This window comes from Hirundo rustica, chromosome 2, assembly GCF_015227805.2.
Source record: "Hirundo rustica isolate bHirRus1 chromosome 2, bHirRus1.pri.v3, whole genome shotgun sequence".
NCBI classification, from domain to species: Eukaryota; Metazoa; Chordata; class Aves; order Passeriformes; family Hirundinidae; genus Hirundo; species Hirundo rustica.
Window position 1 is genome coordinate 4,832,977 of NC_053451.1, and position 12,028 is coordinate 4,845,004.

Consider the following 12,028-nt stretch of genomic DNA (forward strand, 5'->3'; position numbering starts at 1 on the left):
TGAGATGTCAAGGAGTGATCATTTTTAGTATTTCAGAAAATCAGCTGGTTTACATGCACAGTGCTTTATCTGATTGGACTAACTTCTCCTCCCTGGGTGGGGATGCTGTACTTTGATAAACTAGAAAAGGATGAAAGAAATAGGTGTTTCTCCTTCGCCTGCTCGTGGCATTCATTAGCTTCTTCCTAAATGGGGTGAGCTGGCCAGGGGATATTTTTGTCTCCCCTCACTTCTCAGCCCTATTCTCACACTCGCAGCTACCTTTGAGCTGTGGGACTTTGCAGAGCACATCATGGCTTGCATTGGCTGAGCACGAGTTCAGTCACCCAAAACCTTGCAGGTCTATTTTGAAACATCATTCAATCTGTCCACTATGGAGTTTCTTTGCTTTTTTTTTTTTTTCCCCCCACTCTTGCTTCTGACATCATTTCCCGAACACTATATTCACCGAGCTCTGTCGCCAGATCGTCTCCTCAGCATATGATGCAAGGAGCTCTTTGAAATGGATTTCAGCTCTCCTTTTACTCTGCTCTGCTTGCTGGTGATAATAACTGTTACTCAAGGTAAGTAGGATTTTTCTTTATGAGGTTGGCACAGATTTGCCTAGATGAGCAGACACCCTAATTTTGCTCCAAGATCTTTTAGGGACGCTACCAGGTTTGGGGCGACATCAAATAGTGTAGCTGCTAATGCATGAAAGGGGAAGTCAGAGCAAAGTAAGACAGATTATTTTTCGACTAAACAAGCAATAACTAACAATCTTGCACTTTCTGAGTGTCCTGCGTCTGTAGAAGCTTTTCATCGGGGAATGTGAGGTCCTTGTACGCAGAGTGCTGGCTGGAGAGCGATGTGGTCCAGCTCCCAACACTCAGAGCGACCTTGGCTTAGCCCCCAAGCTGCTGTCACCCTGCCATTTACCCATCTCTGATTTACACACTTAATGATGTGCAAGTGTACTGTGAGACCTGGTCAAGTTAAAACTGTGACTTTACTCTTTGGGTGAAGGCAGCTGTGCACCTGCAGCCATTGTTTCTGCTATCCTCTGTGCAAGGTCCACGGCACGGATGCCCCGAGGACCTTTCTTTGCACAGTCTCTCATCTCTGATGGTGGCTGGTAGATGGCCATCTTAAATTTAAGGATAGAAAAGATCAGCTGTCCAGCCTTTTGTTTCCCTGTGTGCGCGGTGTGCGCACCATTCCCGTGCTGGTGAGGTGGGGGAAGTTGGACCTCACAGAAGGTGTCCCACTCTGCTGATTTTCAGTCGCTGGTGATCCAACTTGTCCCAAGGGTTAGGTCTCTCCCTCTTATGTCTCACCTGGGCATTTTCCTTGCTGGGAGGCAGCCAGGAGGGGATGGACAGACATGGCAAGCTTGCTCTCCTTTCAGGCTCTGCCATCTGGACTGGTGCGCTCAGCGGCGACTCAGCAGTCTTTTCTTTGGAAATCCAAAGCCTGCAGAACTTCTCCAGCATGAGCAAGGAGGATAAGAAATGCTCTACAACTGTGCTAAGCGATACTTTGTTGGCCAAGTGCGGCACTTCTGCCAGCAGATGGCTGAACTTAGAGAACGGCTCCCTGGTGCTGAGGAGTGTGGAGAAAGACGATGGAGGAAAATACGGATTTGTTTTTCAGAACACCACCAGAAATTTCATACTGGAAGTATTTGGTAAGTGGCCTTCTTAGCAACAGAAAGCCTTTGAACTTTTGAGCCTGGTTGGAAGCCTGATGCCTTGAAATTTTTCCAAAGAAACTGCTTGAGCTTGCAGGTGCCTGTGGGAGCCATGCCAGTCTCCCTCCTGTCCCCAGTGGCCTCAGAATCCCTGCTCCCTTCTGTGTGCTCATCCATCTGCAGGCAGCAAAGACAGAAACAAAGTCACTTCTGTACAGGATCCAGCTCATTGGTTGGGTTAATATGGAGAAGGCTTAGGAGGGTTTGTCCTCCTGCTGAGCAGTGCTCCAGGCAGACAGAGAGCGTTGCTCCGGTCCTCAGCACCACCGCTCCTTTTGCAGGGCTTTCACTTACCCAGGCTTCTAAGATAAATTGAAGCGCACGAAGCTGTAATGAAAATGTCTGAGCAAACTGGTCTCAGTGAAGACAAATGGACCCTCACACCTTTTTGGGTGCAAACAGGCGGAACTGCTGCGCACACTAGGTCAAAGATGTGACTCCTTGGTATGAGGAGCAGGGCCCCAGACTGGAAGTAGTCAAAGACTGCAGAGGTGTCCTGGGTTTAGCCCCCATTTGAGTGGATTTACTCTGGGAGCATTTGCCTCCTCCTTCTGTTCTGTTGCCACCCCTAAGGCAGGGAAAAACTTCCACAGCCAACATGTTCCTGGAGGCAGGGAATTGTACCTGAAGATGATGCCCTAGCACAAGAAAGGGATTTCTGAGTTATTTCCATGGATGGATGTTCTCAGTGCTACTCCTTCTGTCAGAAAACCATCCCAGTTCTCTGTCTAGTTTGTATTTGCAAAGTGGCAAATGTAGGAAATAGGTTTGCTCCTTGTAGTAGACTGAAAGTGAGAAATTCAGGGAAATGTAGAAAGAGCAATGATTCATTGATTCTTTTAAAAACGTCCTAATCTGGGTATCGTATCCTACCTAGCTGCAGGTGTTTGTACCCATGTTGGCCGTGACCTACACCAGTTCCTCTCTAAAATGGAAGAAGGGGCAAAGGGACAGCAAAAGGACAAACCTCTGGTGGAGGGGAGGGCTGGGAGTCCTCCAAAGCTGTGATTATCTGCTGATTACAGAGGAGGGCTCTGACTGGCACATGTTTTGGATGCTTCCACCATCCTCTCAGAGCAGGGCTTTTATTTTTTAATTTTTTTTTCAATGTCAGTTAGGAAAATGAAAAGATGCCAGATTTTGGTGGCATCCCCACAACAGGGATCAAGGGTCACTAGCAGGATTGGGGTGGGCACTGTTAAGCGTTTCAGGGCAGAGTGCAGGCACTCAAGGGTCTGGTTGCTTGTTTCTGTGCTCCCTTGGTACAGTAAATGTGGTATTTATTTTTTCTGGAAAGAGAAGCTTCTGTTCAGCTCCTGTTCACTGCTGACTCCTCTCCTCACCTCTCTCTTTCCTCCCTGCCCCTTGCTGTGTGTGACCAGAGCCGACCATTGGCATCCAGTGCTTCCCTGATGGGACTGCGGTGCTGTCCTGCAACGTGGCCAGCAAGGAGATCCTGGTCTTTCGGTGGCTGCTGAACGGCACCCACCTGAAAGCCGAGGGGGCTTGCATCAAGGATGCCGGGAAGAAGGTTCACCTGGACAAAACTGAGCCTGGGGATTTTGTATGTGAAGTTTTGAAGGGGAACAGTGTCACGAGGACCAGGCCTATTACGTTGTCTTGCAGCTACGGTGAGTAACAGCATTGACAGAAAAACTTCCTTTTGGTCTCTTGCAGCGGCAAACTAAGGGGCTGTTGGTGTCCTCAAAATCTCAAACTCTTCTGTCCTCTGGCATCTGCTTTCCAGAGTTACCGAATCCTGCCTTTAGAAAGTGACCCCTTAATTTCCTTCTCCCTCTTGTGCCTTGGACTGAAACAGCCTACAACCACAGATGGGATAAGTTTGTTGAGGAGGTCCTTTTAGCCAGCTCTGCAGCAAGGGTGGATCTCCATCTGTCTCTTTTCCTTCTTTTTGCTGATGGAGATTTGCACCCTCCTGTGCACTGATACTCTCTGCTGCTTTAGAAACATGGGCTGCTTCCTACTCTCAAGTGCATCCATGACCCAGATGCCTTCCAGTTTCTGTGCAGCCCCATGAAAACCCTTCCAGCAGTTCAGCCCTGTTGCTGCTGGACTCAGTTGAGGTGTTTTGCCTTACCTCTTTTCCCCTTATCTAGGCCAGAAGCACAAAAGATTTTCTGCTCTGTACAAATATCTCTCCATCAGCCCCACCCATCAGAAGTGGGTAAAGACACAAGTCATTTACTTGTGGAATGTAGGGTCTTTTCCCCTCCATATCCTTGCTCAGACATGTAAGTCTGAAAGAAGGATGGGACTTTATCCATTTGCAAACTACTCATAAATGCTGAGTAATCTGCTTGAATAATTTAATGAGACAGAAAATCTGGATCCTTGGGTACCATTTCATTTGCACCTCCAGTAGTGAAGGTTCTTCTACTCTCTGGCAGCAAAGATGGATATCAAAGCTACAGGCATAACTTAACCATAAGCTTTTGGACAAATACTGCTGTAATTAATTTAATCCCTTTTGCCACTGGAGAAACCGTACTGTAGCACTTTAGAAATTCTCTGGGACACTCCAGCTCCATGGCAGATACAGTCTTTTCTTCTGTGGCTGGCATGCAGTTGGTGGGAAAGCACCTCTCCTGACCTGGAGCCTGCGTCCCGTATGGTGGCGTTCAGCAGGAATGCTGGGGCTCTCCGTGCCTGGTCCCAATCTGCAGATTTGGCATTTGTGGCTGTGCAGCAGTGATCTGAATTTCACCCAGTGAAATTGGTTGGAGGCTGTTCAGTGTTGTCAGACCCGAGCTGGCCGAGGCACTGGGGAACGAGAATGTGAACATCCATGAGCTGTTCAGTCAAACCTTGTGATAAATCACAAAAGTGCTGACAGATTCCATGGTTGATCCTGGGTGGCTGCCCAGTCCCTTGGGTGTGATATCTGTTCCCCATTTCCTCTTGGAAAGCTCACGAGGGAATTTAGTGATATCTCTTTAGGGATGGACATGCACATAAACACATATTTGGAAGGGTCTGAAAGAAAAAAACCTGGCAGTGATTCCACTTTTTTGTCACCAAATGAAACCACATTTGTAAAAAAATGAATTAAAGCAATTCTGGATACCGATAAAATGAATTGAAGAGGGAAATGGGTTCATTTAATTTAATTGAAGGTTAACTAATTATTTTTGTGGGTTACTATCTGCTTCAGGCAAAGGGCTGAATTTAGATTTTCCACTGTAGGTATACGAGCTACATAAAAACATCCATTTGGGCAACGTGTTGGCTGATGAAATAATTTTGAATCACTATTACCAAAAAATGATTTGGCAGAAATTTCCCGGGCAGAAATTTGGCCGTAAACTTCCCAGGCAACACAGGGCTGTGAACACACAGGATTCAGAAGTTAAGAAGCCAACATACAAAAAAGACTTTTATTGATTAATTTCTTGTTCATTGCTTATTTTTAACACAATGTTTTATCTCAAGAAGACCTTATTAACAAAGTGGTAATTTTTTAGGAAAAAAGATTCAGGAAAAGAATTTCCAACTTGTATTTATACTTTTGGCAATATTCTCTAAGCTTTCACCAACTAAAATAATTAAGGAGATTATTTTTGAGTTGCTGAAAGTTTTTCATTTTGAATATGGATTTTTTTTTTTTTTTTTTGAACTCAGTAATTGTTCTTAGAAACACTGGAACAAGCAGTCTGAAAATACCACGAGCACCTGGGTGTAAAAGCAAAAACAAAGGGCCCGATGAGTAGGTGGAGTATGATGGTGCGTAGCATATCCTGGAACATTTAAAATTCTCCCTGGTCTCTGGAGATGTGGAGCAATTAGTGCTTTTGAGGGCTTGAGAATAAGCTCCAGATGAGCCTTTTGGTCGCTGCACTGCTGTGCAGGCATGTGTGCTGCTGAAAAGGAGTAGAAATATTCAGAAAGGGATGGCACAGGCTTACCTAAGGAGCTTTAAGGAATTTATGTTATAGTTAAAGTGGAGCTGTAGCGGGGGGGCTTTTCTGCATACAGCAAGAAGGGTTTTCCCGGAGGCTGGCCGAAGCTGGAGCAGATCATCTCAGGGAAGGAGCAAGCCTGGATGGGTCTGGGCTCCCTTGTGCCAGCCTGCGGTGCCCTCTACCAGCTGCCTGCCCGGCAGCAGCGGCCCTGAGCGAGGGCAGCAGCGCCGGGTAGGGACTGTCACCGCCGTGCGCTGCCCTTCTGCTCTGCCATCCGCAGCCCGGCACCCTCCCGGCCGGAACGGGGCGGAATCCTCCCGGAGCAGCAGCGGAGCCGGGATGGGCTTTTCTCCGACAGCTCTGGCTCCAGTGGCCACAGGCTTGGGTGTGCAGGCTCCGATGAGCCTTGCTCTGGGTTGGTGCAGTCAGGACGTGATTCTCTGACGCCAGCTCTGAGGGCAGACTCTGCCGCTTTTCCTTCAGCAGGAGGTGCCTCCTCAGGTCTCCCTCCTCATACGACTTGCTCAAATGTAGTATCTTTCAAGCCACCACCTCCTCTGTTAAATGTGATTAAATCTTACAGATTCCCTTAGATGTCCGTGGTGAGAGCGGGCAGAGGCGAGCGCACACGGCTCAGGCGCGCAGGCCTCTCTCTTCTCCTAGTGAAAAATTCCCCGCCACAATTAAACGACGCGACTTAAATCACAAAGTGCCACGGTTCGCGGCCGCTCACATCCAAAGTAAAGCGACAGCGATGTCAACAAGCTCTAATCTGGCTGCAGGGCTTCTCCCACCGGAGGAAGGGTTTTGTCCCTGACCGTGCTGTGTCCTCCTTGCAGACCTGCTGCAGTACCCGGGGTTCATTTACATCCTGGCAGGCTGCGCCGCCGGAGTGCTTATCCTGCTGGTGGCCCTGCCTGCAGCCATATGCTGCTGCATGAGGAGGAGACACAAGTTCATCCCGGTGCCTTCAGGTGAGTGGGGAATGCTGCAGCCCCCCTGTGATTAATTTCGGAGAGGACTGTGTTTGTGCAGATGGGGTTGAGGTGGCCTTAGAGTAACCTGGGCTCGGCTGGGTGGCTGCTCGTCCTCCAGCCTGTCCTCCCTTGACCTGCCGGAGCAGGGGTCTGCTTGCTGACGGGCAGCTTCTGTGGCTAGCAGGGTCTTGAATTAAACCTCACTTTTCCTTTATTCACCTCACGCCTGTGCCCTCACCCTGTGCCCTCACCCTGTGCTCCTGGCCAGAAGAAAAACCCGCAGCAAAGCCTGAACTAAAAAAAACCGAACCTCATTCAGGTGCGATCCCGAAATGACCTGAAGGTCTCTGATGGCAGTCCCCTGTCAGCACAAGTCCCTGAGTGCAATCTGCCCGTGCCACCTCAAGCCGTGATGCTGCCAGCATGGCCGGGCAGGTCTCTGGCAGGTTGGCAGCGACCCTCTGTTCCGGGCATCTGTCTGCTCCGGGAGCGGGGCCAGCGCCGCGTCGGGAGGGGACGCAAACACGTGTGGGAGGCCCCCTGCCTCAAATCTCCGGGTTTGCTTTCACAGAGGAGGAGAAGGATGACGGATTGACAATGTCGGTGGTGTGCGGCGAAGGCGCGAAGAGCCCCCCCAATGGAGACCGTGCCGAGGCTCAAGCTGCCCAAACTGACCGTCCTGCCAAGCCTGGTGAGCCCAGTGACCCGTCTGAGGTGGGACAGACGCCTCAGTTAGGAGGGACAGGGTGTTTGTGTGTGGCTGGAGGGGGTGGAGGCGACAGCAGAGAGGGGCCTGGGACACGCCAGCACAGGGAAGGTGCTGCAGCAGGGCGTTTTTGGGTACCTCACTCGTGCCACGAGGGGCAGAGGCAGCCATCCCACAAGCATCCCCCAGAGGGTGCTGCCAGCAGGCTGCAGCCTGGCTGTTCCAGCATCTCCTGTGCTGAAACACATACCTCAAAAACAGCAAAACCCCCCAAAACTCAGCAGTTTTCTGGCTGGTTTCTCACCCCCCCCTCCCCTTCTCATCAGTAACACTTTATAAAAATAGGCATTGTTTTTGTAAGCAGTCATCTTAAGGACATCATCAGCAGGAACCAATATGCTGAGCTGTAAACACAGCAAAATTCCATCAAAGCCAGAGGCTTGTGTGTTTTCTTAAATTGAGGCTAGGGTGGAAATATGGTCACATCTTAAATTCTTCAAAGAGGTCGAGCATAAACCCCCACAGCTTTAGCACAATATGGTCAAGACAGTGCGCTGATAAAAGCCCTTCCGAAATCTCCTGTTCTGTAAGTGCTTGATATTGATTCTCCCCTTTTTGCATTACTTTTGCCTCAGTTTTGCTTTCCCAAACACAAATGCTGGCAATGCCTTGCCTGGTGATGCACCATCATCAGCTGAAGTAGGTTTAGCAGAGACATCATGAACTGGAGCAACACTGCATAGATCACAGCCTGGTCTCAGCACTGCATTTCTGATGTCCTTCACTGTACCCTCCAGAGCCTCCCATAGCTCTGCTCTGCTTTATGTCTAAACTTGGATGCTCTTTGCTCTGCTTTCAAAATATTAAAAGTTACTCATGAACACAGAGCAAGAAAGAGGAAAAAAAGTCTCTCAGATCATTATTTAATATTAATATACTTCAAGTGTAGAGCTTTTAATAAAAAATTCAAATAGTGTAAGTTTGAATATGAAAAAGTAGCCCATATTTAGATTTTTTACAATTAAGTAAAAAGCAGAGATGCATGTGGAAAGTAGGTGAGAGCTAAATGTGTGTTGTTAGCTGGCTTTAATCATTCAGATGTAAGTGAATAGATTTGGCTTTAGCATTGTGGTACAAAAGGTACTAAGAGTATTAGAGTACTTTGGTACTAAGAAGCCAGATAGCTTCAGTACCAAAGTGCCCTGAGACATGATGGATAGCTCAGTAAATGAGTAGTTACAGAGAAAATTGAAATTTGACTTGCAGATGCCTGGGGCGAGGGGACTGAGTGGATTAGGCAGCCTGCAGCGTTAGGGACCAGGGGGAGAATTTCTGTGAGGGTGAGCCACAGTGTGGGCACTTTCAAACCATTTCTCCCTTTTCCAGATGCTGCCCAGGTTGGTCAAGGCGTTGAGCCCCAGCCACCGGCGGAGGAAAACGTAGCAGTGCAGCTAGAAGCTGAGGAAATGCCGGATGCTGAGGCTATAGTTGACATGGAAAGCCAGGAAGACGCCTCAGACTGTTTCCCGGATCCAACCGATGACTGACCTGACGTGCTTGCTGTTCCACCCTGAAGCCTGTGACACTTGTCCTTTGCATCCCATAGTCTCACTGTGTCTGGAAAATCTTAGCAGGGGAAAGACGGGAGGTGTCAGACCTTCTGACCTCATTTAAAAAGAGAAACGAAAATATAGAGAAAAGCACACAGGTGGCCTGACAGGCTCACTAACAAACAAAAGCGGGCAGCTCTTTGATGCCCTGCCTGATAACAGAGCTGCAGCACAACCAAGGAGCCCCAGGGGACAGCCTGGAATGAGATGGGTGGCTCCCCCTGCTCCCTGCCCACCCAGTGCCCAGCCAGGGGCAGGCACTACGGGCAGGTTGAGGTTGCCTGCCAGTCCCAGGCAGAAACTGAGGACTTGCCAGAAATCTCCTGAGAAAGCTTCTTCTCGGGAGACTTCAGGGCACTTTTTTTTCACAGGCCCTGCCAAAGAAACTCAAAGGAGGTCTCAGCTCGGTATCTGCTGTCCTGGGTGCTTGCCCTGAGTCGCTCCTCTGAGCTCCAAGCCCTGTGATTTGGCCTTCACCTCTTGCTGCCTGCAGCAGGAGCAGCGGTGGGGTCTTGAAATTCGACTTGCAGATATGCTGTGTGCAGAGCCGGGGTGGTGCTGGCTTTGCTCACCCCTTGGTGCCCCAAATGACAGAGGGTACAGGTTACCTTTCACCTGAACCCCACTGCTTGGGCTGCCCCTGAGCTAAGCCAGCGCTGTCACTTGCTTGCTTGCCTGCAGCAGGAGCGGGGCTGGGGCTCGGGGCTGCAATTTTGGCAGAAACCTTGATTTTAATGCTGAGGCTGTTTATCAATGCAAGCATTAGTGCCTTTAGTGTAATAGTTTAGCTACTGCAAGCTGATGAAGCTGGCCATCTGCCTGTGCATGTAGGCTTGTTCGGGGCTGTGTTATTTGCACAGACAGCAGCAATTTATAGAATCTCTTAGGTAAGTCTTGCAGCTACTCACGTCCTGTTCTGCTCAGGGGAGGTGTGCCTGTGGAGCAGCTGGGGTAGACCTGCAGGGAAGAAGGATGTGGAGAGGGCAGGGACTCTGTCTCAGGCAGCAGGTAGCTGAGTCCCAGCAAAGCTGCCACGGACTGCAGGGCTGTCAGGCTGCAGGGAGTGCTGCAGGACGTGCTGCCAGAGCAAGGTATTTTCTGTATAAGACAATTGAAGCAGTCAGAGTGAGGTGTTAAATTGGTTGTTAGTGTTAAATTGGCCTGCTGGTCCAGAAAGGCATGGCAGTAAAAGCAGAGATGGTACAGACTGAGACCAAAAGGGATGGGGAGGTGTGTACTGCACCCCTCTCCTCCCTTGTCATTGTGTCCCTGTTTTATATTGTGCTGACCCTGTGAATCCCTTGGGAAATGGATTTAAGCTGTGCCTGGTGAATGCCATCCAACGAGGGCTGCGAGCACCCCAGCAGAATCCAAACTAAACCGAAGGCTCCTCTCCCAGGCCGGGGAGCTGGTGGGATGGCTGCACGCTTACCTGGGAGCCCTTCATCTCTGTGTACTTGCCAAGGCTCTGCATCAGTGACACCCTGCCACAGGTGACTGTTCTCGTTGTTTCCTTGTTCTGTGACTCTCTTCAGAAGATGTTTGGGTCTTGTGTGCTGTGTTGGTGGTGATTCAGCCTGTCTGCCGTAGGAACCAGGTTTTCCACGGTAAGAGGGAGGTGATAATTCTTTTCCTTACGGTGCTGTTCTAACTCTTTTCAGTACAAACATTCCTCAAAGGCTGTGAGTCAAATGACAGACAAGTGCTTGGGGTGGCAGCGCAGAAGCAGCCATGCTGGGTGAATTTGTCACCAAAATGGGGGGACACAGTCAGCATTGCTTCACTTCTGCACTTTCTGGCAGGGGCAGGAGGGGACAGTCGACTCCAGCACATGCTTCAAAGGCTGAACAGTGCTCAGAGCTGCACTGGAGGAGACAGCAATGTTTCTGTGTCCTTGTCCTGCTGGGCTGGGGCATCCCAGCTTTAGCTTATCCTAGTGCTGCCTTCCTGCTGTCAGCAGCCCTGGGAGGGCTGGGGGTGCCCAGCAGCTGTGAGCACCACCACTATTATGATCCCTGTCCTGGAAGGATTTTTCCCATAGAGGTGCGAGAGGTCTTGGTGAAACAGATTGAAACATGGCTGTTTTTTTGTCCTTTACCTCTGAAAGTGCCATTCAGCAAAAGTTTCTTTGAGGTCAGGAGAGAAGCGATGCAGCCTGTGCTCTTCCTTTAACTGTATGTGTTCGTGCCTAGCTATTGTTCTTCTTTTGGTGTTTTTTCTTTTCTTTTTCCTTTCCCCCGTCATTCATTTTGTTCCAAATAAAAAGATCTGTTTTCTACCTTGTTTCGGAACTGTTTAAATTTTTTTTTTATTTAATAATTGTCTCTTTTTGGTTTTTACAGGAAATACAGGCTTATTTTTGAATTTAGACACATATAGAGGAAAGTTGATAACAGTTTATTGCTGCCTAGAGCTGACTTGGGTGGTCAGGGGCACAGAGATCACGAGGACACTCGTCTGTAAGTCACCCCAGGAGAGGCTGTAGGACAGTGGCACAAAGCTCGTCCCTGGTGGAATGTGTGTGTTACTGTCTGAGTACATCTGTGTGCACCAGGCCCTGCTGTGAGGCGCAGGGCAGGGATACAGGGTGATGGCTTTACCCATCTTTATCCATCTGTTTTTGTTTTTGTTGTTTTTTTTTTTTTGTGACACCTAAGCCACCTTAGCTGTGTGAGAGGATACTGAACTGCATAGCACCTTTTGCAAGGAGCAGGTGGCTCGTTCTCACCCCTAGACAAGCGGGCCCAGACTCTGGGTGAAAGCAACGTCCTGATATGATCCTATCAAATCCCTTGAGTTTACCATGCCAGGTTTATCCCTGGAACACTGGCGTGACTGGGCTTGGGTGATCCTGCCCTACAGCCTATGAACCCAGCACTCCAAGGAGCCATCTGCCTGAATTTCCAGGTGTTTTTCAGTCTGACTATGGGGCTGCACCTCCCAGTGTTGGGAAAGATGAAAGTTTGACAAGAAAGTTTCGCAGATATGTATGATTAGCAGAAGTCTCTCTGAATGTGGAACCTGAAAGTGGAATAGAGATGGAAGCAAGTTTTGATACAGAAGAATAAAGGATGTCTAAATTAAGA

General features: G+C 49.1%; 1 protein-coding gene across 1 annotated transcript; it reads left to right on the plus strand.

The window, feature by feature from the left end:
- Positions 1-488: 488 nt before the first annotated feature.
- On the plus strand, positions 489-11,227 carry LOC120748981 (uncharacterized). The gene is made up of 6 exons (XM_040056003.2): positions 489-563; positions 1,388-1,666; positions 3,112-3,360; positions 6,489-6,623; positions 7,198-7,317; positions 8,719-11,227. The coding sequence occupies exons 1-6, from the start codon at positions 503-505 to the stop codon at positions 8,877-8,879; spliced, it is 1,005 nt and encodes a 334-aa protein (XP_039911937.1). The 5' UTR covers positions 489-502; the 3' UTR covers positions 8,880-11,227.
- The last annotated feature ends 801 nt before the right edge of the window (positions 11,228-12,028 follow it).

Bases quoted from the DNA above. Each gene is read 5' to 3' on its own strand.
- LOC120748981 (XM_040056003.2), top strand. From the start codon at position 503: ATGGATTTCAGCTCTCCTTTTACTCTGCTCTGCTTGCTGGTGATAATA. The intron at 564-1,387 runs GTAAGTAGGATT...CTCTCCTTTCAG, and splicing joins GATAATAACTGTTACTCAAG to GCTCTGCCATCTGGACTGGT. The intron at 7,318-8,718 runs GTGAGCCCAGTG...TCCCTTTTCCAG, and splicing joins TGACCGTCCTGCCAAGCCTG to ATGCTGCCCAGGTTGGTCAA.